This window comes from Lepisosteus oculatus, chromosome 5 (assembly GCF_040954835.1).
Source record: "Lepisosteus oculatus isolate fLepOcu1 chromosome 5, fLepOcu1.hap2, whole genome shotgun sequence".
In the NCBI taxonomy this organism is placed as follows: Eukaryota; Metazoa; Chordata; class Actinopteri; order Semionotiformes; family Lepisosteidae; genus Lepisosteus; species Lepisosteus oculatus.
Genome location: NC_090700.1, coordinates 15,305,135 through 15,330,698, shown reverse-complemented (window position 1 = coordinate 15,330,698; position 25,564 = coordinate 15,305,135). Strand labels below are relative to the sequence as shown.

Sequence of the window (25,564 nt, the reverse complement as noted above, 5' to 3'; positions counted from 1 at the left end):
AATTCATTGTAAAACCTGTTCTTCATTTAAATTTTGGAGGATTATATAATTCTTTGGGGGATCTGCTTTTATTGCTCTCATGTGACAAAAATAAGTACATACACATTTATTAATTATACCAGTGGGTTGACCAAAGCTTTTCCCAGAATCCTAGCTAAATTGCTAATAAGTGAAAGGTCCAAACTTCAGGGTTAAGTCTCAATCAGCAAAAAAAAAACAGTCTATTACACCACTCTACAGGAGTAGTTTTATAGCCCAAAAATGTATTTCCCTGAGAACCAAAATTCCTCAGGGGAATGGGCTTGATTGCAAGCATTTCAAAGCCGAAGAGTTTGGACATATGAATTGAATTAGCTGTGACATGTACCTCCAGACGTTTGTAATGTGATACTTCATGTAAATTTGGACCATACCTTAGACTTACGCCTCTGGCAATGAGACATTTATTCAGGAGCTCAGATAAGAAAATCTGACATCCTCACTAATCTGTAACTGTTAACATGGGATTTGCAGAACAAAGAACACAAATGCTCCTACTTGGATATGGGAAATGAAAGGAAAAACAAACCTTACACTTTCATTTTAACAAGCTGATGCATCCACCATTTAAAACCTACTGCACAAACATTTTAGCCTAATGCACCTTTCATTCTTAAAATGAAAAAGATATTCATAGTGTATGTACTACCGGTACCCATTTTTACAATCTCTTTTCATCACATTCTACTACATCACTGTATAGTACTGTATGCAGGACATTATAAACAAGCAGTGTTAACATCATCCATATTTAAAGTCATTATCACCTGCCATACTCTTTTCCAATTAACAAGAACTAGAAATAATTAATCCCATTTTAAATCTGCTAATTCACCTCCCTTACAGGAGAGATCAAGGTCTATTGTCAAATTGCATGCTTTCTCATACAGAGAGCAAAGAGTTGAGCTTCAGTGTGAAACAGAAGATAGACAAGCTTATAAATTACATGAAGTAATACATCAAGTCTGCTGATGCAGAGGTTGCTGACTATTCTATAGCTGAAATAACCCCCATTCAAAACCAGGTACAGCCTGGATTTGAACTTGTGATGTGCCAAATAACCTGGACAGTCTTTGATCCAGTCAGTTCTCAAGTTTTACCTAGAAGAGTACTTTGAAGCTCACCCTTGTGTACTACATTTCTTCATTGCACACAGGCCAAAGCTTGTGTAATTTATATCTCCTGTTAAAAACAATGTGTTTAAAGTGCAGTTTAAAGCATGAAAGGTGTCTAAAGTGATTATCATAAAAATTCTTCATGACAGCCCTATCCTGTGAGCAACTATGTCAGATTCTTACCATCAAGACACAATAATAACTGTTAATGATCCACTGGATCCAGTTTCATACAAACTACATGTTTTATCGCAGCAGGGCTACACTCTGCATCTGGGTCATTTCCATCAGTAGTACTTAACGTTTTCACTGTATATCCTGCTAGTCTATTAAAGGTGTTACATGAAACAGACCAGATAAAAGGAACTTTTTTGTAAAAGCCTGTATACACTAACTATCCACTTTCTACATTATTTAGTCATGATGATAAAACATAAATCAAAAAATATCTTCTCTTTAACCTTAGACTACTAATACATGAAAATAATTGTTGAGGCATCCAATCAGAATCCAGACAAATTAAATATTTTCTCTGTTTATGTACAGTCATTCTTACTCATTTTGACCAAAGACCATTAATAAAAATGTCTATAAAGTTATACAGGATTCCAGCCCACAACAGTGATCTCAGACCACAAACACTGCCATTAATCTATACATCAATGGGAAAAAAATGCTTCCTCAATTCTGTTTAACAGTCAAGAAAGCAAGCTAAGGTGATTTCCTAATGCATTGTGAAGGCCTGTAAATAAGCTTATTTTAACTTATGTTATATGCTACAACAAATTACATTCTACAGAATTATTGATTCTAAATTAGGAAACAAACACAAGGAACATCTAATACCTTTGTTGCATGATACACTGTATAGTCTTTCAAAATATTTCTGGTCAAAAGCAAATATCCAGGAATCAAGCAGTCTCTCAAGATTACTCAGTTTCTGGATTCCTTATGTCTGTTTGCTATTTTGAAGATGAAATAAAGGTATCAAGATTGGCCCAGAAAGTCTTTCTGCTCATTGTGTTTGAAGTGCCACCTATAAATACTTTTTTATGCGAAGGGCAGCACCAAACAACTTGTACACTGAGATAGCTGAAGGCAAATTTGGTAAATATTGGAGCAATTTAATGATATATTCATTTCTAAAATACCCATAAAACACAAAATGCAGAAGGAAAAGCAGCTCTCGGCCTGTTTAAAATTGGCGTTAGGCCTCTCTGTAAAACTGTTTATTTTAAAAGTCGGCTCCATTTAGAGTCTGCTCTAACAGTTCTGGAAGGGTGCAGGAAAGGGAGCTCGGGTTACATTCCATTCCCACTGATCAATATTTCAGGCAAAGTTTCATCCCCAGAGTCTTTAATGGCAGGAACTCCTGGAGCCAGAGTAATGCTATCTTGGTGATTAGGAGATGAGACCATCAAAAGAGGAGTGGACCCCTAATGCAGCATTTGCTTTCTAGCTCGGCAATAAATTCAGGTGCCTGAGAAGGTTGCAGCTGAGAAATATTCCTTTGCGTGGAGAAAAAAAAAGTTCTGGGACTTCAAAGGAAAGAGCAGAACAGCATGATATGCCACTGGAAGGCCTTGTGTGGATCTCAAGGAATTTTCCTTAACTTGTGCTTACAATAACAAATACATATATTTGCAAGCTCCCTGCCAGGGTGGGTTTGAAGAATTGACTCAGCAGGCTAATCACGGAAGTTGCATTCCTTCTTCCATTTCTTCCCCCTTTCCTCTCAATACACTTATCAGCTGGAACCAAAGCAAGAGCACCACCTTAATCCTTTCCTTATGGGAACCGAACAGAAGAGTTATGGGCTGCCAGCAGGTATGTTAAATTTCTCTTATAATAATGGAAACATTGTGACACTGACCCTTTTAAACTAGGGGTTTAGGTGAGATTTAGAAGGTCAGTTCCTCAGTAATCTGTCAATGACACTCAAATGGTACATTCCGTGTTAGGACTAACTGGGATGGTACAGGACATTTCATTAAAAAAAGTACAGGACTAGGACTGTGGCTTCTCCGGTTAAAAATACATGCTTTATTATCACAACGGGATCTGTTTTTTTTTTTAGTTTAGAGGCTTCAATTCCCAAACTTCATCAAAGACAAATCTATTAATGTACCTACTTGTAAGGATGTTATGGTTTTAATGAGGAATAAGGAAAGGAAGTGGCTATTTTAAATATTAGAATAGCAGGAAAGTAGCCAGCAACTGATATGGTCAGTGTCCTTGTTGGTGTTTGAAGGTAACATTCCTATAAACTTCTCCCAATGTTATTTTGCAATTAAGCTAATAATTCTTCAGAAATACTTTTTGTTTCCAGTGATACATCTGGAAAAAAGTTACTTGATTTTTTTTATTATTCTCTAAAGCCGTGGAAATAATCTATAAAATGAATATTTTTAAGTTAATAATTGAATAATACACTGCATTCATTATGAAATGTAAGCTTATGTAGAACTATTACATAGACTTGACTCACAGAGCAATATCTGAAGCTTGACCCATGCTGCATTGATCAGTCAAGGTACAACAGGTACTGCAATGCTGTCAGAGTGTCATGCGGCTGGGTGTCATGTGGTAGATATACAGTACCACAGTAGAGATTCAGCACGTACAGCAAAGGCTTTTTGAGTGCAACTGTAATCTAAGACTAAACATCCATTTAGGTCTTCCGTGCATGAGAAGTGAAGTCATTTTTAAAACAACCATGAATGACCAAGAAGCAGATTTAAGCAAAATCCCAGAACAACAACTTAAAACTTAAAAACATCACACACACAAAGGGCAGATTAGAAGGACTGCAGAGGCAGAAGACTCAGATAAAAGCATGACTAGTCTTTCACTGTCCAGGCTGTAATGGCCAATGGTAACATGAAGACCTTACCTGTGAGCACAGCAGCATGACCAGCTCTACCACTGACGTGCTGGACTTCATGCACACGAGACCTAGGGAAAAAAAAACAACACAAAAACACACTACATTACAACATCGCATTTGTATACTTTACGATGCACTCCTGTACAACCATACCCTTCTCATTCCAATACACTGTCCGTGTAATAAACAAGTCATTGAAATGTCAGAATCAAACTTGTTAAGCCAAGAAACTAAACTACAATCTATAATATGTTCATTATACAAAGTGTACAACACAACTGTTAGTATAGTTCATGTAAACATTAGTTGTTTTGTAACGTTTAAAAGCCCTTTAGAATTTCTGCAGTGTTACAGTACATAATTATACATTACTCTCCACTATACCTTTCTTGCCTTTTGGATTTTGCAGCCTCTTTGGGTGATATTTACTCCCTTAATCAATCCTAAATATACAATATAGTATTTTAAAACTACCCAATAATTTCTCTTGCTATACTGATTGCAAACTGTTGTCAGAAGATGAGGTTTACTCTGAGACAAAATCAAATGGGACCTCTGTAATATCTTACAATATAGTCTAATTACCACTTAATGCATTTCAATGTTGGTATCATGAACTGTCAATTTGCCATTTAAAGAATAATTAAGTGCAAAAAAAATCATATTCTACAATTACTCACATGACATTTACATACCACCATACTAGGTTTAATTTCTTATTAAATGCTTAAAGTAAAATACTTTAAGTACATAAATGTCTCAGACCTTTTCTGGAAACGCAGTACTAATGTACCTTAAGTCAAGACTACAGTATCTTTATTGTGTTCCATTTGAAAATGAAAGTTTATATTTAAGTGTAGACCTATGCAAGAGGGCCAAATACAGAAGAAAATACCAGAGGTCATCACTGCTCATTTTCAACAATGCTTCAAGCTCAGATTAAATAACAGCACTTCAATGTTCAAATGTCATAAACCTGGTTTACTGTTTGCATATTAAGGTTTACAGCTGACAACAGGCATGCACTATTTAGAGTCTCACTTGCTGCCCTCACTTATTGACTTAAACTTGGAGTAAAATAATTAGCACCCACTGTTTCAAACTATAGATAACCAAGTAACCCTAGAGCTATACCTGTAACTTCTGCAATTTATGGAATTGCAGGAATAACAATTCATAGCCTGTAATTAATCAAAATTAGTTAATTCACAAGATATTTTACCTACCAGCTGTAAGGACGAATTGATACTCAATAGATTTATAATAGATCTCATAGTCAAATATACTGAAAGGCCTTATAAATGCAACAGTAGTGAGTAGTGCAAAGTTACATTTTGGGGATTTTAATACCTCCCAGCATACAGTACCTCGCAAAAACATTCAGCTTTGCACATTTTGTGGCTTTAAAATTTGTTGTCATGACACTTTGAGATACCAAATAATATCTGTTACTTCACGCATTTAAATTAAACAAACCTAAAGAAATCCTATATAGATAACTCATCCATCCACCCATTTTCTAACCAAATTATCCAATACAGGGTCACGAGGGAGCTTGAAGTGGAGCAATAGTAGGATAACATTTTATATAATTTTATATAGTATAATTTTTAAATCCCTTTGCTGTGAAACACCTAAATTAATGAAGGTGTACATGTACGAGATAACACGCTACACAATTGTATGAGTGGCTTATGTGTGCAATAATAGTGGTTCATATTATTTCAGAATAAGTACAATTGTCTCTGTAAGGTCCCTCAGTCAGGTAGCGGGTTTCAAGTAAAGATTATTACTTGAAACAAAGACACTCTTTAAGCATGGTGAAGTAGATCATCAAGAAGTAGGAGGCATTCAAACACTGTCGAGATGATGCAATCGCTTCAATCTCTTGCCTCATCACTTAGTAAAACTAGTCAGGGATGTCACTGTGAGGCCAACGGCAATTGTGAATGAGTTACAGAGTTTAGAGATGGGATAAAATGGCCATGGGTCAACAATATCAGAGTCACTGCACAAAGGGGGCTTGTATGGTACTGTGAATGACATCTCAAACCTTGCATGGGAGTGTAACAGAGCTCCCACGTGATATCAGAATCATGTGGCAAAAGTGGGAACTTTTTGGTCTTTATTTAAGCCCCACACAGTGCATCTTTCAGTCAACAACATGCCTACTCTGAAGCATAGTGGTGGCAGCTTCATGTGATATTTCTGCTTCTCATCAGCATGGATTGGGCAACTTGTAAAGAATGATGGAAACACAGAAGAAGCAAAGTACTTGCAAGTCCTAGTGCTTAAGACCCAACACCGGGACAATAATTCACCTTTCATTCTAACAATCATCCAAAGCTCAGGCCAAAACTAAAATAGAGTGACCTAAGACTACAATAGAGTGTCCTTCAGTGACCGTATCAAAGTCCTGACTTTAGTCCTGTTGAGAATCTGTGGAAATAATTGAAAACTACAGGGCATATTCAATTGCCAAGCAATTTGAGAGTGTTTGAGCATATCTGCCAAAATGAATAGCCAAACCTTACACCAGACCGGTTTGCAAATTTGGTACTTACCCAAAAAGACTTGCAGCTGTAATTACCAAAGGTGCTTCTCCAAATAATTCACAGGTCTGAATGCTTAATGTTATCAACATATTTCAGTTTTTTCTCCTTCTGTTGTAGCTGACACTTACTGTACTGCAACTCATCCTACCCTTATAAGTCTTCAGTTTACACATTCAGGTTTCAAGTAAAATATTAAGATCAAAATGATAATTTCCCAAAATTGGACAGCATAGGAAGGGTCTGAATATGTTTGCAAGCCACTGCAAGGGCGTTTAAACTATTATGACACATAATTTTACCAAATACAAATGCTGGGTGAACAGTTATGTCCAAACCTGTCAATTGCTAAGGGTGGTGAAAAATATTGCAGAAAAAGTCCTGTTGAGAAAAACTTTAAATACATGCACTGGGCTAGAATTTATCTCAAGCTTGCACCACAAAAAACAACTTATGGAATCAAGACACTACATTATCTTTATATGACTAACTTATATGAAACCAAAGTGCTGAATTTCAAACGGCATGGAGCATAAAATTTGACCTGAACAGTTTAGTATTCCTTTACTGTTTTCTTGTGCAGGCTCGACATAAATCCTAGAATAGTTCACAAAAACACTAATTCAAAACCACATTTAAACCAACAAAAGAGCAGCCCGGAAACAGACAGTGCACACAGCTGACATAAAACACTTAAGACAATGTGCAAATATGTTGCACAGATTTTACAGGTTTTTAATGAGGCTCTTAACTACCAATAATTAGAGAGAATTGTAACACCTAAGAGCTGAGGTTTTCAGGGTAGACTGTAGTTGAATATCCTTTAGTGCCTCCATTTATTAACAACCTTAGCCTTGCTCATCTGAGAGTGGGATTATAAAAATCCCCTAGTTTACTATCACATTGGATCTCAAAGCAGACGGTTAACTAATGAAACAAGAAGCAGGTGTGAAAAGCTAATTTGGAGAAACAATCACTGTAATTGATCAGCTCTTCTTTACCTCAAAAGCTCACAGATCAGAAAGATTAATGGGGCAGTAATTACCTGCCGGGATGTTGACTGTTTGGAAACAGATTCAGAATAAGACTCTTAGTTTTATTCGTAAGCACCTCGTTTGGAGACAAAAAAAAAACAGTTGCCAGTAGACTTAAGAATAGTTTTGCAGTTTTAACATCATAAGAGCATGCACACAAGTGCCTGATGTAAAAACTGAGCAGGTCCAAAAACTGAAATTCAGGCTTTAAAGATGAAAGATGCAGACAAATGTGTGAGATTTGGAGATGAGACATTTAAACTATTTCAGTCGGTTGAAAACAAATGTGTTCATTTGCATACATGTTATTTTATAATAGGGGGAAATGCATAAATTTCCCGATGGTTCAGTTTGTACAGCTTATTATCATGAGCATTAAAAATTCTCTCAATAACTGGAAACAATTCCATGATTACCTAATGCCAATTCCTCAATATATTTTTACATTTTCTATACGTCTTCTGTAATGCTTACACTACTTGTGTAGATTATAATCCCCATGTTAAATATACTTTTTATGATAAAACCATCCAATGACCTAAATAAGACGTCTGTCTGTGAGTTTAACTCTAACACTTTATGCCATATTGTGATTTGTAATCAGTTTATCCACTTGACTATGGCCATTCACTTTGCATTCATACGCATAATACCTGAACTGAGAAGCAAAAGAACAAAATGTAGTCAGTTTTAAATTTAAGAGATATGGTACACCTGTTGTCTTTATAAACAGAGTCACTTAAAGTACATTTCACACACTGTAAAGCTGTTTTATAAAATTGCAGGGATATGATTAAACTGGTTTCTATTTACTGGAAATATAAATACAAAACACTACCTGTGCTACCTGGTAAACTGGTCTTGAGGGAACAGAAAAACTAACATTTTTACCCAGGGAGGGAATGCAGGAATGTTCTATGACTCTATGTGATTACTATGATGGTAACAAGGTTTATCTGCCAAGGCGGATTTAATCCTGACCTGGATTTCCTTAAATCCAGCAGCGGGTGAAGTGTGGCTCCGATAACGACAGTAAGAGGACACTGACAGCCCTGTACTGACAAGTTTAATAAACTGTCAGAACAGGGAGTTCCATTTTATAAACAGGTTCTATGATTAACTTCAGTTGCAGTGAAGTTCAGATATTTCTTACAGGATTCAGTTTCTTACCAATGACTTGAAGCTAAAGTACATATTTTGGAGAAGACTGTGTATTATTTCAAACAATGGAACATTATTTCAAATGTATTTAACACTACCTAGAAAACAATCAGCCCTTCACGTTTCACTGTACCTTAAGGATGTTACAGTACATGTTTCCATCTCTACATGAATTATGCAGTTTGTTAGATTGTTTCATCTACAGTTTACAGTATTTTATTAAGCAGGTTTGGTGATAATCCTAGCAACAAATTTCTTAATAGACTTATTTCTTAATAGCGCCTGCTTTAAAGAAGAAATTAATGTATGTAGATTTCATTGATTAAATACTGCGTAAAACCTGCTTCACATATGACAAGCATAGTACAATTTTGAATTGGGTATGTTGAAAAAGAAATGGCCTGGAGAATTTCATGGCTCTCATCTAGTAAAACTATCTGCAAAAAGATTTTATTTTAATGTTAATTCAACTACTGAACCTTTGTAAAACTGACCACAGCATGAATTAGAGTGTAGGTCATGCCTTTCCATCATTTCCACATTTATATGATTTTGTTTGATTTGTAATTATAACAGCTATAGCAATGATAAGGATACTGTTTTAAAAATTTCAGTTTATATGAATGATAGGATTTTCCCCGATCATAAAATAGCTCTATTAAGCTTAGTTTGAATAAAGCTATTTATGGGAAAACACTGAAACACTGTAATGAAATTATACAGGCCTTTTTCTAAGAACTGACAGTTCTGACCTCTCTCTATCGCACCTATAAAACAGACAATAAGTCAACTTTCCCTGACATCTATAATTTACAGATTGGGGTGTTCTTGTGACCTCTGTCTTTTGTAGTAGACAAACTAAATGCAATCTATTTAAACACCAATTCTAAGTATTTCCTGTAAGAAGCAAGGGGTTAAAATGACAGTTGAATGTAGCATTGTGAGGTAAATAGCTTCTGGTCCATTATGCTTTAAATTACTAAAGCCAAGAATGACCGTTCACAATAGAGGTGGTGTTCATACAGCCTTTCCTCATCACTCCAAGTCCAAGTCCCGAGGTTCAATGTGCATAATTGCAGCAGTGACCACATGCTTGCAGGAGGCTGCTGGGCGCAGGGAGGGCACGACCTGAAGTAATCTGAGGAGTGATGGATTGATGGTAATTACTCGTAAATGGACCCGGCTTGCACAGCAACGTTTTTCAGCTGTGGCAAAAAAACAACCTCCTTTTTTTCCACAGCTTGGGGTAAAGTTAATGACCGGCGGCTGTGCATGGCTTATTTGCATGATTAATTGACAAAATAGGGGGATTTATACATTTTCATCAATTACTAGGCATATTTCAGCTCTGAGGTTAATGTACAATGTGACACACATGAAATGGCAAGCAATTACTGCTCATTGCAAACAGCAGCAGTTCTCTTGGGCCCATTGTGCTGTTTTAATGAGGCTCCTGTGCTTAGCTGGATACCTATGTATCCCCTGCCATAGAATCTGTTGGTTTTCTATATATTTTAATAATTGTATATCAGTTGAACGGTCACTACGGACATTATTGACCACTAATAAAAAAAGAACAGACTATTAGTCTTTAAGTGTCTGGATACATGTATTATAAACACTGTACATGTATCCAGTATACATAACAATACATAATCATAAACAATATTTATAAGGTTGCATTCATTTTATAAATGAAAGCAGTAATTTAACATAGCTTTGGAATATTAGCGCCAAGTAAATTTTGTGCTGCCCAGTGGTCTTGTTAATGTTACTTGTTCCAAGTTGTCTATAAGTGAGAAACACAGGGGCTTTGCAATACTTTAACAATCAAACTCAGCCTGCAGGAGCTGGGTAAGAGATGTCTCCTCAATCAATGGAAATACAATACTTGTATTATTACTGAGTGGAGTGGCACTTACTCAGTATGGGGATATCACATATTCAGCATCTATGCTTCCTTCATTTACCAATTATCTGTTGTGGAATAATCAGCAGTAATGGTATTCCTTCCACCTGACTTGGAGTGTGGAGTTCGTATGTTCCAGTGTTCACATGGGATTTTGCTACAGTAGGTACTCTTAAGAGTGCAAAAACAGGCTAGTTTGGGTCAGATGGCATCCCTAAATTGTCCCCTGTATGTGTATGTGCTTGCATCTTGCGATGCAATGGTTCCTACTGAAAATCTGCCTGAAGTACAGTACGAAGGTATTTTCTAAAGGAAGAACTGAGGATGACTTTATGCAGTATGTGTCTCATTACATAGCTTGTGGGAAGCTCCTTTGATGTTGTCAGTGTTTTACAAGCTGGATTCATCCCAACAAAAAAGTCTATTTATATAGTCAGAAAAGAGCTTTGCCTGGCCGGTGTTAATATCTGTTTCAAATTATATTTCAAGAAATCACAAAATTCCTGGTTAAAGTAACAAAACTTTTTAAAGGTGTTAGCAGTAGAAAATGCTGTTTAGAATGTAATTGAAAGTAAGGCAAAACTGTCATCATTCACCTTTATGCACATGGGGCATAGCTCTGGACACAATTACACAATAATCAACTAGAATTATTCTCCTTTAATATTCAAAAACTGGTCCTGTAATTAAAATAATGGGGTAATAGTAAATATTAACTGGTAGTTAAAACCATCTAAAAAAACACATTTCATATTTTCATCATCATGTATTATTATTATTATTATTATTATTATTATTATTATTATTATTATTATTATTATTATTATTATTATTAAGTCTGTTTTCCTCATGGGCTCCAAAATAATTTGTCAATATACAATTTCACATACTTCTACGTAATCCTGCATTTTGTTTTCTAATATTATTATTATTTTTTTTAAGATCAAATAGGTTTAATACTGCTTTGAGTACACAGGCCCATTTATGGGCAAGTAAACATTAGTACATACGAATTAAGAAATCTGGTGGTGATCCAGCAAGTAGCGATGAGTTATTATATATGAGCACAGACTGATGGAACAGTAAAAACTATATATGGCAACTCTGTCCTATAAAACAGAAGAGGAAGAGGAATGAAGAGGAAAGAAGAGGAATGATCCTGCTGTAAATGAATTCCACTTGCTTAGCTGGGCCTAAAACATTCATAGATCCGGGGAAAACAAACCGGAACTTGAGATGAAACCTATCGGATCATTGTTCACAAAGCACAGCAGATGGACGGGCTTCCAAAACTACAGAGCACTGTAAAAATGATCAAACGCATTTCCAAAACGATTCCACTGAGATAAGGTTAAAATGTTCTGGGTAGTAATTTCTCTGTGCTTTGGAAAAATCATATGGTAGTGCCCTGTCTTTTCACCATCAGTGTAAACAGCTCCTGAGAAGGAATGACTGGAAATGATGGAGAGAAGCCGGCTGCTCCGAGCTGAGGGTGAAGGTGTGTTTCTCCGTGTGAAGTTGACTGCAGGCCGGCCTTTTCACTTCGCGCAAATTTGGCAGGCTGGTGACAGAGAGACATTCGGAGCTGAGGAGTTATGACTTGTTTATCTTCCCTTCACCAGGAGACAATGGAGTAGCCAGAAATCAACATGCATCTGGGCTGTTGTTACAGTTACAAGACCTTTGTGTAAGCCACTACAGGGATTACATTCTTTCGTTGTGTTGTAATGCTTAAACATATACCACGGAATAACAATTTTCTTTGACCCTTAGACAGAGTTACATAATTCATCTCTCAGACAGTGGAAATGTACAGAAAGGGGTGCAAACCACAGTGTAAAAGGGGGAATCCATTTGATCCTGAGCCAATGTCAAGAACAAGCAGAACTAGGCGCTGCATGGCATCACACACAGACACAGGGGGAAATAATGTCACTGAAACCTGCCTGACGTAGGCAATTTTCAGTGCACGCCATCTCCACCAAAGGGTGTTGTGGGTTTAAATACAACCAGCTTCTTTGAAGTTAAAACTCAGCCACTAAAAGTGCCAGGGCCCACAGTTCAAAGTGTCTCCGCCAAGCCTTCATTTATTCTATCCTCTCTGTTTTGAGCTTAAGACTACGAGCAACCACACGACTCCCGGACTGGAGCCAGTTATACCTGCATTACTAGTTGAAACGGTGTGGATTTCACAGATCTTCCAAATAGAAGCCATATATTATAAAGCTGTCCTCCCTACAGTGATTTACTGTATCACTGTAATGGATATTTAATTTTTTTCTCTAATTCAGCTACAGTATATACAGTATGTATTATGTTTTTGGCAAACAGATTCTTCTTACACAATATAACATTTGAGAAATATAACTGTGCTATTGACGAACATTCCTATCTTCAAAGTTTCATGAGCAATGCAGTTAATTCATGTACAATTTCTATGCTAGAAAATGCAAACCTAAGGTTGTATTTAAAAAGGAAAAAACATGTTGGGGTGGTCAGGACTGATCCCGGAGAGCCACAGTCCAGCACGTCTTTTCACCCTCAAATCAATTTGTACAGACTTTCAACATTTTGAAAATATTAATTATTGCAATTAAGTCAATTCCTTTCGATTAAGTGAAAGGCAAATTGATGACTTAAGGTTGACCTATAAAATTTGCTGGCTTTCCAGCACCAGAGTTGACCAGCTCTTACTTTGTTAATTATGTCCTCAGAGGAAGCACTGAGAATGTAAATGCCCAATAGTTTTGAATATAGGACATTTTATCTTCAGAATAGCAGTTAATATCTAATTGATTTAATCATTTAAAATATTAAATACAAACATTAATCATAAAACATAAAAAACTATTTCATAATTTATTAATTGTAAAACAGCACTTCAGGTCTTTAATAAACTAAGATCTCTTACCCAGATCTTTGAAAACATATATGCCAAATATTAAATGTTATATACCGTATCTGATAGCTACAGTATATTATCTATGATACAAGAACTATTGCATACCTTCAGCATCTTATAGACATTTAGGCTCATACGTTTATAAACAGGACACTTCTAATACTAAAATGATTGCATTTAAAATTATTTGCCGTCTTTGCTAAAGTGTTCATACACATTCAAATTTAATGCTGAGTTCTGTTACATAAAAGGACTAAACCACTTTCAAAAGAACAATTAATGCATTTAAAAGCTGGCTATTTTGTAGGTACTGTATAATAAAAAGTTAAATTGCACAGATTACATAAAGATGAAAATAGGTATTTACTGGCATTGTGATAATGGACTGCATCTTATGTTGGTTGGTCCTGTCGAACAATTAATGGAATAACCTTGGTAGTCAAGGGTACTGTACATAGCTCATTGATCCACGGTGATAACTTCCCAGTAAGTGTCTATTTTAGTATCTCACAGACTATTTCTGCTGTGTAAAGTCATTGACTTTATTAACAACTGAAAAACATGTAAAACCACATGGAAAGGTGTTGCTAATTGAAAGAATGTAATACTTAAAAATGCAAAAAAATATTTTTACATTTCATTCCCAACAGTGAGAGTTCACCTGTTGTATACAGTACATACCTATACAACAACTCATTAAAGAAGATACACCTCAATAAACAAATGGATGAAGATGATGACATGATGAAAATGGTGTTTTTTTATTTGAAAGGCAACAAAAGGTGCAGTTTCCATTGAATCAAGAATATTTTCTTGGTTGGCTTTTGCAGCGGGCCAGTATTGTATATAGTTTTACCTCCAAACCTCCTGTCATTCAATCTTGGTACTCCATTCATACCTGCTTATCATCCATCAGTGAGTAAGCCAGCAGGCACAGACAGTGGGACAGACGTCACAGAGACGGGAGTAAAGTAAGGTAGACTATACAGCACCTGTACCTTCTATGAGCAACTCCTGCCCATGGCTGCCCAACAGAGTGCGAGAGAGGAAAGGTGCAAAGTCCACAAAAATCTCACGCAAGAGAGGGGCCACTTTTTCCAGGGCCCGTTCCAGCTTTGTCGTGATGCTACAATTAAAAAAAGAAAAGGGATAAAAACATTCAATAGACCAGGCAAATTCAAAAGAGATACAAAAACAGAGTCTCCCACTACAGTCAACACTGTCACAAGGGAGACAGGAGATGTGGTGTTTACCTCAAATGTTTTTTGTGCCATTTCTGTGTCAATATTGATGAATTCTCACATGAAACAATGGAAGGCACCAGCAATATTAAAAGGATAACAGATTACTGGCTAGCTGAGCACACATTTGGGTTATGGATCCTAATTACAGTACTTGCAATCCCACTTTGCTAAATGTCTGTCGATACAACTCTGAAAGATGATTTATAATTTCTTTTGTTATTCTCTAATATACAGAGGAAGGAGTGGCACGGTCTTAATTTCCCATACATTATGTAGGTATTTTTGCCAAATGCACATTTGGTGAGAAGGTTTCATGCAGCCTATTAGACCAGACTAGAGCATATCTAAGAAAGCCGTTTGCAGGCCATTAATGGACAATACACACATTCCCCCCTGCCCCACCCCCAAATACATAAAAAAGTAACAGAACTTATAGTCTTAAAACTGAAAAATGTACACCTTTTTGATTAATAGGGCCTTAGCTTTAAAGCGAGTATCTGGTAGTGTGAGCAGGCATTAAAAGGCCTGGGTGATGCAATGGAAATGTCCTTGCCTAAGACACTGGCCTGCACCTCTGGGGCCTGGTTGGAATCCTGCCAGGGAGCTAAAGGATTTGAGTTCTGGCGGTGTCAGCCCGGCTCTGAGTGGACATTGGTCCACATCGCAAAAGGCACTGAAATACAAATTAGCAGAGACATAGTAGTTAAAGAGTAAACAGCTTCAAAGAGCGTTTCAGACTTTATTTTTTGGCCACCTCTATACCTATTTATTATGTTTGCACTTGCTCTGATGAAACTATTTGATTTGCATTTGTGTCTGTTAATTGTGTGAATCTGTGTGTTTAAGATACACAAGTGGCTTATACACATGGCCTTTGCTGTCACTTGCTCCTTCATTAAATCTTCCCATGTAGATATTTTTTCTCTTATGTAAGTGAACGAGCCTAAAACAGCCCAAGTATGGTGAACAGCATGTCCGACAGTCACACATGGAGATTTAATGAAGGTGCCAAAGTGCTTTATTTACAGAAGGTGCTGTAAGGCACCACTCAGTAAGCAACAAGATGATTACTCAGTATAAAAACAAAAAAAAAACGACTCCTTTTACAGAGTCCTCGCTGAACTATAATTCATAGTTTTTTCTGAAGGGTGGCTACACCAATTACCAGTCATTTCAATTAAAAAAAAAAAAACGAATCTCTTTAATTCATACATTTTATCTTCAAAGAACAATTTCATATTCATATTTCTTAAATAAAAAGACCTGTCAGGCATTATGTTTTATGGCAGTAACAGTCACACTTCTCAATAAGGTCTTACGCTATTGAGACCTTATTGTTAGATATTAAGAACTGGTCTCAACTAAGACCAGAGACCTAGGTCTCCTCAATGAAGGAGATTTGGCTGCCACTCTCTTTTGTAGTCTGAGGTACAGACTGAAAAGAACAGGTCAGCCATCTTAAAGACTCTCATGAATTGCTGTGCAATTATACATTTCTATTGAAACGTTACTGTGTGTACAAAGCAACTGCCTCAACTTAGTAAACCTTCTTAATTTTAGTAAGTGAAACTAATTATTGTCAGTGAGCTCACGTCCTTTAAACTCCTTGAAAATCTGAGCAAGGACTACTTAAGACCAAGTGCTTATGGATGAAGTTGCTACTGTCTGGAAGTTATAGGCATGGAAGGGATATGAAACATCCCTGCACAATGAAGGAAAATCATTTTGTCACACCATTGGAGTCATTGGGAAGGCATAATTCCTGTTAGGAATATGTTTTTCATATTATTTTTGCAAAGGTGACAGTACTGATCCTCTTACACTGCAGATGTTATGAAATCTTGATACATTAAAATATTATCACAAAATCATATCATGATCAATCATAAAATAACTAACAAAGATTAAATTACTAAAATTTCATCCATAGTATCTGTTCTAAGGAACGAATCAAGACAAAACAAATAAAAAAGTTATTAGGTTTTGTGTAAGACATTGAAGTTTTGCAGTATGTTGTTTCTAGACTATTTCAGTTTCACATTTATGGACAGGATTCAGTTTGGTTGATTTGAGAGTCATTATTGAAATCGTTTGTAACAAGTGCAGATCTGTTATTAAAGATATGTACTACAGCAGTGCAATATACAGTATGCACTCTGTTCTCTTACATAATATTCGCATTGCACAAAATAGTGTAAGTTAAAAAAGTTAATAAAATGACCCATATCATAAATGAATGCAATTAAAGAATAAAAATAAAAGACTAAAACAGTTTCATTAGTTCACAGAATGAACATAAGGCCCATTGTGTAACTAATACTTGGTATGAAACCTAGGTACATAAAGATTTATGTGAATGAATGATACAAATTCAATTTGGAAAAAAACACAATTCACATTCCAAAGTGAAATGCCATAAGAAACTGTTGCCAAACACTACAGAGTGTGGTACTTTACAAGGGGTATTCCAAATGAATTTTAATTTGCCCCTACACTCTTATAAGTTGTCAATATTTGCTTTTATTGTTTATTATTCTGTAAAACCATGCCATGAAAAAACTACTGAAAGTATTCTAAATTCGTAATAAGCATACTAAGATTACATAAAGCAATGTTGTATATAACTGTTACACTCTTACACTACTGTATGTGCACCTGTTTCTGCAACAAACCAGCTTTGTCCATTTCAATTACCCTTTAGACATGTGTTTCAAAGTTGCTTTTACTGGTAGTTCGCTGTAAAACCAGAAGCAAGAACAGGGGCCTACAATATGATAAGCAAAATTGTAAACATTAACAATCAAGAAACAATGACAATGACGTGCTTTCTCACGTGTTGAGAAATTACTGTACTGTATGTGGTGAGGACTCTTCTGTAAACATCTTTATAGTGAAGAGAGAAACTCTGTCCTTTCCTTTAGATTTTATTTTATTCATGCACCTCAAACATGCAAACAATACATCAAATTTTGCTACACCTCAAAATTTGCTTGTACTGTAGTTTCTGAGAAACCAGGCAACCTCTCATATGATCAAGTGTCTATAAAAATAATAAGTAACAATTACCAGTTTCTTTTTTACTTCACAAGAAGAGGCAGAGCGAAGCACGGTTTGAAAACTGCAACAAAATACAACACCAGCCAAAGCGCTCTTAATAATATTCAGAACAAACGCAAACATAATAATTTGGCAAGGGCATATGGGTGAATTTTTATTTGTATGCATTCGTGCTTGGGAACAGACCCCAGGCAGGGTTTCAGCACATGTGAAAGTCCTCATGGTGAGACCTAGAGTACTTGTGCGCCTAGATGTGTGGAGTGTTGTGAGGGACTGGAAACAAGCTTGTGTTGTGCGTGTGATGAGCACGTTCCAAACAAGAACAGTGTGAAAGGGAGGGCTGCAGCAGACCCGTACCTCATGTTTTCCACAGTGTCCTCCGGCATCGGAGCGACTGTCTGAACAGCCGGAAGGTTTTTGCTGGTGGCGCCATTCACGAAACTGGAGGAGGAAGATGCGGAGGAGGAAGCCGAGTCTGTCGCGCCTGCAGCCATCGGAAACAACCACATTTGTCAACGGGCAAGAAGAGCCCTCCAATTAAAACATGGTACCCTATGCAAGTGCTCAGTGCATACTGGGAAAGATCTCACATTGTGTAACCGCTAAATTTTGCAGAAGACAAGGGCGAGATAGTTGTGCGCATTTAGTATGCATTAACAAAACCATTTCTCTTGTAATATTTTAAATAAAGATTTTATGCTAGATATCCTCCAGTATTTATCATTTTAAATCATGAATAACAAATTTAAAGTAAAGATTTGCATCCATTGCTTGGAAGCTCTGCTATTTCTAAGAAGAACTCAGGTTTATACTAAGAAAAGAGCTTGGTTTTTGACTGTTGTATTTCCCTTCAACAACAACAACAACATCTGAATGGGCATTTAACAATCGAAAAACAGGACTGTTCAGTTACTTTTTTCATCCATTAATCTATTCCCAAAATATTTCACTTTTTTAGGTGAATTCACACAGAACTGCTCCCACCTCACCTTTCCAGGACACCAGCTGTTTATTCAATGTTAGAAAACCATTGAACCAACACTGTTGGTAGATTTTTCTATTTTTAATATTTTTTTAAAAAAAGTAAAAAATGATTACATTAATTGAATACCAAATAGTTCAAGTCACTGTCCAAGGGCTTTTCTACAGTCAAGATCATTATTTTCCTTGTTTATTATTTTTTTAGAAAAAAGGGACCATTGACATTGTAAATTAAAACTAGATTTTAACATGTATCTAAAACTTAAATATCTGTATGCTTGAAGCAGTCCTTTAACTTTAACACATATTTATCACTCCTTCTCTCAGGATCATGGGAAGCAGAGCAGTTATAATGGCAACATGTTTAATAGGAGCTTGAGGTCCTAATGGTTTTAACATTAAGAGTCCTTTCAGATTTCTATACAGTATGAGCCCTGGGGCAAAACTATAGACTCTGCAAGGTCAGGGTGAGAAGTCACAGAATAAGAATACATCTCCTCTTGAATGTACAGATTATACATTTTGAAGCTCTCTTAAAGCCAGTATGTTATTTTTTAAATTTGGAACGAAAACATTTGCTTACTGTAAGTGTCAAAACATTTCTTGCTTGATTAAGGCAGGTATTTACCAAAGCTTTCAGCAAAAACTGCCAAACATTTTCTTTTCAAATTAAAGTCCACTTATTCAGCAATACTTTGATACTTTAAAATTTAGAAAAAAATGACATTCCAAAAGTCATGAGAAGAAAACAAGTGCCTGAAATTAGTATTTTATTAACCCCATCTTGATTTTTTCTCGATTTCCCCATGTTTAAAGAAGCATAAAGAGAGCCTGGACATATGAATGGGGGAATACTCCAGGTAGACTGATAATAAGCAGGAGTTTTCCATCATCCAGAAGGTAGGTTTTGAATTAGGCCTAATGTGCCACTATCAGAGTCTGATGTCTGGTTTGTTCAGAGGGATGTGTGCGTGCAAGCTCATAAAAAGCCAATGGGAGCTTTCTCTATAAATGTCTTTCAAGTCTATGATGCTATCTTAATTTAAAAAAAACACATTATTACACTTCATTCTGTGCACTTGCACCTACTTATACTCACTTATAAAATCTGAGTTTTAAATACCTATGAAGAAAAAAGGTTGGAGAATATGGGCATATCCATAAATGTTGCTTTATGCTTTGATACATAGAGTAAGCAGGGTACTATGAGTAAAATACAAATATTGCTTCTCCCTTCAGAATGAATATTGGTCTAACAAAAAGAATCAAGCAAATAGAGGTGGAAAGAGAGACATCTAGTGGTTCGATTAAGTCAGTAAATTAAGAGAGACTGATTCATAAAAGGCTGGATTTTTATGTTCTATTTAGAAGACGTGTTTAGACAATGTCTTCATTTGTTGGCTCCTTAAGAGCAAGAATTCCCTAGGTACAATTATTTAGTCATACGTCTGTGATTTTTTTTTTCATTATCTGAACAGACCTGCAGAAATAATCCCTCTGCTGTCCATTTCAAAACATAATGAAAGGCCGAATAAATCAGTCTCAGCCAGCTGCGTTTTTTAAAATTGAATCTGCACAGTGCAGGACCATAACGCAAACTTTAAATGGCTAAGTGAAACAAAAACAAAACACAATGGGATGCTCGTGCTACAAATATCTGAATGGGACACTCCTGATGAGTAGTCACTAGCTCTTTTTTTAAGGAAGAAAGTGAGAAACCGCTCACCTGTTGTGTTAATCATGCTTTTTGGCGTTGCTGAGGCAGCAGCAAAAATGTTGGGTGTGCTTCCTGAAGCAAGTCCTCCTGTCGAGCTGGCAGTGCCAACCGTGTTCACTGCCAGGCTGCCAGGAGGAGGCTTCTTCACGGGCACCACGACACTCCTGTCAGGACAGGTGACAAAGGACACGCAGCTCGTTACGTGCGATTCCAGGAACGAGGAATTGTACAGGTTACAGCGGCAGCCAACAAGACAAAGAGGATGTGAAGGGAAAGTAAGCAGATCGACCGCCTGTGTGTTACGCACGGACCAGTTACCTCTCAGTTCTAGCCTTCATTACCTTTTCCTTATTGCCTCGAAGCCAGACATGAATTTAATCTATTATACTGTTTGCAGAAACACGAAAAGAAAAAGGTATACTTCCATGCAGTGGTGCAATGGCTTGTTACCAAATATAACAGAACCTATCATAAGGCTGCTCCAACAATCTCTCTTTACAGCTTCATTCAAAATCACTACGCAGGTATTAAGGACATGTAAACATTCTGCGTAGTGTACTGTGCTGATTCGTTAGGTTAACTTTAAAGTTTGTAAAGCTAAAGCAAATCAACTACCAAAAGACAGGCAGATGCTGGAAGCCCTGTTCAGTCATTAACATTTGTGTTTGAAACAAGACAAGTTCCAGAATACGTCTGTGGGACAGGACTGACATACTGTACTGTATATTATATTTTTTCGCAGAAATTTGTAATTGTTGTACCACTGCTCCATGCATCAAACAACATGGAACAATGTCATAACTGACATTGAAAAAATCTGTTAACGGTTGAATGTCATATTGTTAATCAAGGCTGCAGCTCAATCGTCTGACTGAAAAAGGATTTTCTTTTTGAAATTGTAATGAACGAGCAAAAGATATCACTGTTCAGCTTTGCTTTAGAGAAGGAAAAAAGTCTTCTCCTAACATTTTCACGAGAGATGATCTCTAAAGTGAAGAGAAGCACATAAAATATTAAAGGCAGAAGTTAAGCACTTAACTGATAACCCTGTGTATATAGCAGTGTACAAAAGTATAACCACACCAGATATGATGAACTGTCCATATCCTCTGTATTTAGTTTGAGAAGGGATTAGGCTGAGATAGTACATTCCTTGCTTCAGAGAGTTTTTCCAGGTACCAGAGAAAATGCACTCTTATCAGAAAATCATACTGTATCTGTTCTGTAGTTCAAGAAGACGCCAAACACTCAGTGTCACCTACACAGTGTTCATGTGATAAATTACAGCTCACTCTGCATTGTAACTCAGCATGGATTTAATAATCCTCCAGTCATGTGCTGTTTAAACTCTAGGCACCAGTGTTTGGCATGTGAATAATAGATTTTAAACATGTTATCCTTTTCTTTTAGAAAAAGATATCGAGGCATAGAAAATAAATTGTTTTAAGTGGGTTGCTGACAAAACAATATTGTTAAACATTGAAACATGCTTGGACATGCAGAATAATAAATAATGTGCGTTGTTTTTGAGGCCCTGTAGAGTAAAAGTGTCTGGGTTATTTACTTTGGGGTCAATTTGGGGTCAAAGGCTTTACTACATTTTCATGTTGTGTAGAAGGTCTTCATAACACCAATCCAGAGATCAAATGGCAGGGTTCTGGTTCAATAATATCCCTAGTAAGTTCCTGTTTACTAACAAACAAAACATCTTATTCTGCAGTGAAGTGTACATACAGTACCTGTCACTTCCACCCTAAAAGACTTCATCCTTCACCTCCAAATAACTGAGGTTATACACTGACCACAAGCTCCAGCATGATATAGAAGGCAAAATGGAATTTCCTTATTTCTACTGAGATTTCTCAAAGCTCACTGCCTGGAAGTGATCAGTTGCAGTAATTCAGTGCACCATGTCCTTCTTTCAGAGAAAAAGACCATGGTGGACGTCTCCTTGTCATTTGGAAAACATTAATCTCGCACAAGTGATTACTATACTTTGGAACTTCCATAATTTCTAGTGTTTTTTTCAGATTCCCTCTGAAGAATTTAATTAGCATGATAAATACTATTAGAACAAAAGTAGGGTAAAATAATGACAGTGAAACTGTTAAAAATAAAACAAACCATGAAGACGGCAGGAACTACCAACTTACCGTGTATTAATTGAGAGAAATATTCCTATTGCATTGCATATTAAGACTTACTATAAGTGTTAATAAGAAAGTACAGCACCACTCTGAAAAATGTTCATTTTATTAAACTACTGCCTTTTTAAGGAGTGTTAAAAGTGAGATCGCAAATTGTCTTTTTTTTTTTTCCAGCTACAGCAATTTCAATCATCCTTTATTTTTCACCAAAGCTTTGGATTGCATACTTATGTCCTTCATAACACTTAGCAGTTGTAAAGATAATTATTTAGATGGTGTAATCAGCATAGAGTCTTTGGGGCTGGCCTGCTTTCCTGTAGCAGTAAACCACTCAACTGTTGTTTGTAAACTGAACAACATTCCTCTCTGCTGAGACTGTGTTCTGAAAACGTCAGAGCAAGAGAAGTGTTGTGCCTGCTTCTGACAAAGAGACTGTATTGCAATGTCCCAAAAAATTTTGAATCCTGAAGTTAACTATATCATAGCATTTGATATACTGTTTAGTGACAAGACCTGTTCAAAGAACAAGATCAGGCAGTCAGTAAGAAATGTGCTCAAATATTCAAGTACTTTGCGATGAGCTGCTGCTCTTAAATGTATATGAAAATAGTGAAAATATATATTATTTATAACTTTTGCCATTATTGTAAGACTTTTTGTAGAAGCCCTGTTAACTATATAATTATACAAAACAAATTCTTCAGCTAAAAAAGTTAAAGCCTTATTCATTTGATGTCTTTTAGTTGGAATCACATAGCACCTTTCACCATTGTAACATGAATGTTTTACTTAATTGACTTACTGAAAGGGCAAAAATAATGCAAATATTTTCAGCACCCTTTATTAATACAAATCACTTAACGGAATAATCATTTAGAGGTAATTTGTGATGGAATATAATTGGATTATATCACAAATAAGATTTAAAGAAAATGAAACTGTGTCCTAAATTACCGTGCGAAATTTCATAGTAAACACATGTGCTGGAAAACCACAAAATGAATAATGGAGCTGCAAAAAATATATCATACTATTATTATAATAATAAAAAACATAATAGCTAATCACACTGGTTTAGAGTGAAACATATGCGACTGGTAAAGAATAATGTAAAAAAGGAATAAGCAGAGGTTAATTCCATGTTGAAAAATAAATAGGTGTGAGACAGAAAATCAGCTGAATGCTTTTGTTCATAATTCAGAGTGGAATTAACCTCTGCTTTTCCCTTGCACCCTGTATACTGATGCGGCTACCCAAAGAATTATAAATTTGCAGGAGTCAAAATTAAACCTGACCTTATTCTTTTCTTACCTTTGACTAGTCATAGAAAGGTATGGGATCATCATTAGTAACATAACTAATGTTTTTTTTTTAAGTTTTGATATTTTCAATTGTTATTTGACTTTGAAAAAAGACCTCAAAGTTAAATTGTGATGAAAATGCAATTGGACATCACACTCAGCTGTCTAAAATAAATAAAAAAAGATCCTCTTAGATTGGTCATATTCAGTGCATCTCTTCTGGACAGATGAGGCAAGAAGCAGCACCATATTGAACACTAATTGAAAACTCCACTTGCCCAGAAACACAGGAAACAGGGGTCTCATGGAGGCGGCTCACAGCTTCAGAGTTTGAAGGGAAATTTTTTGATGTTGTCACTCCCAATCTATTGAGGGGCTGACAGACAATCGAAGGCTGCTGTCTGGGCTGGCAGGCTCATTTCGCTGGCAGGTGGCAAACAATTAGACACACCAATTTGTGCCTCCTGATGACATTAAAGCATGAAACAAAGTTGTATGCAGCGCCGGCTGATTTGTGTGAAAGCATTTCAAAAATAATACACTTTGCCGTGGCAACTCATTTCAGGCTGCCACCTCCCATTATGGGTTTGAGCGGTGAAGGCGACAGGCCTGGGCTCAGCGTGGCGTAAGGCCGCTTCTGTTTAATCTGTCATCAGCGCCCTGGAGACCCTAATCCCCTCCTTTCATCAATATCACCTCATCATTTACATTCAAAAGTCCTGCGCTCTGCGCATACATTAAAGAGGGTGGCAGGCATTGTGCAGGAGACTCACCAGCTCCTCCACCTTTTTTTTCTTCTGGGCCCCACGGACTAACGCAGGAGACAAAGACACGCCATTGCTGTCCTCCAAATTGGGCAACAACAACAAAGAAAGGGCAACTGGAAAGCTCTGTAAACTTTCCATTATTTAAGTTGAAAGTTTAAAATGAATACAACTTCAGAACTGGAAGAGGGGCCTTTTTTCCAAGTACTGCACACAGGCGATACACAAAACGACCAAACCGCAGGCACTGTTGTTTAAGACTCTCTTGTTTTGTCATGTTTTTCGGGACGAATCACCATACTAAGCATGCAAACAGAATGAAAAGAAAAAAAGATACAGAACACAGAATACAGAAAATTATACACTTGTAAAGTAGGGCATAGCCAGGAATGTGCTTGTGGGATTGTTCAGTGATAAGAGTAACATAAACAGTGATAGTTTGACTCCATAGAGAAGTCAGGCAACAGTACACTACTTTACACAAAAACGTCTCAAACAGCCATGCTCAGGCCTGAAGTAATATCTCTTGATTGCTGGACCGAGGCCTTTATCTTCAAATGGAATGTAAATAAACCATAAAAAACATCCAAAAAATATTTTTTAGCATATTTTAAAGGCAAACGTCTTGGCAACTGAATAAAACTTTACAGAGCTCAGCTGCATAATTTATTAAATCGTCCAGATACAAGAAGAGCTTGGGAAGAAACTGAAGCTGCACATCATAAAATAAAAACTAAAAAATTGATCTAATGAC

The 25,564-nt window shown here is 36.4% G+C and overlaps 1 protein-coding gene across 18 annotated transcripts in view; it reads right to left on the bottom strand.

The window, feature by feature from the left end:
- Nucleotides 1–25,564, bottom strand: part of nbeaa (neurobeachin a) — a 354,854-nt gene that overhangs the window by 150,666 nt on the left and 178,624 nt on the right. For 6 of the 18 annotated variants that reach the window (XM_015341879.2, XM_069190158.1, XM_069190159.1 and 3 more), the window contains 5 exons: nt 20,608–20,762; nt 18,258–18,384; nt 15,397–15,516; nt 14,592–14,725; nt 4,048–4,109 (listed from right to left, as the gene is read on the bottom strand). In XM_015341879.2, the coding sequence (XP_015197365.1) occupies nt 4,048–4,109; nt 14,592–14,725; nt 15,397–15,516; nt 18,258–18,384; nt 20,608–20,762 (598 nt within the window). The remainder of the gene's footprint in view (nt 1–4,047; nt 4,110–14,591; nt 14,726–15,396; nt 15,517–18,257; nt 18,385–20,607; nt 20,763–25,564) is intronic. The other 12 variants (XM_069190163.1, XM_069190165.1, XM_069190167.1 and 9 more) reach the window with 3 other exon arrangements.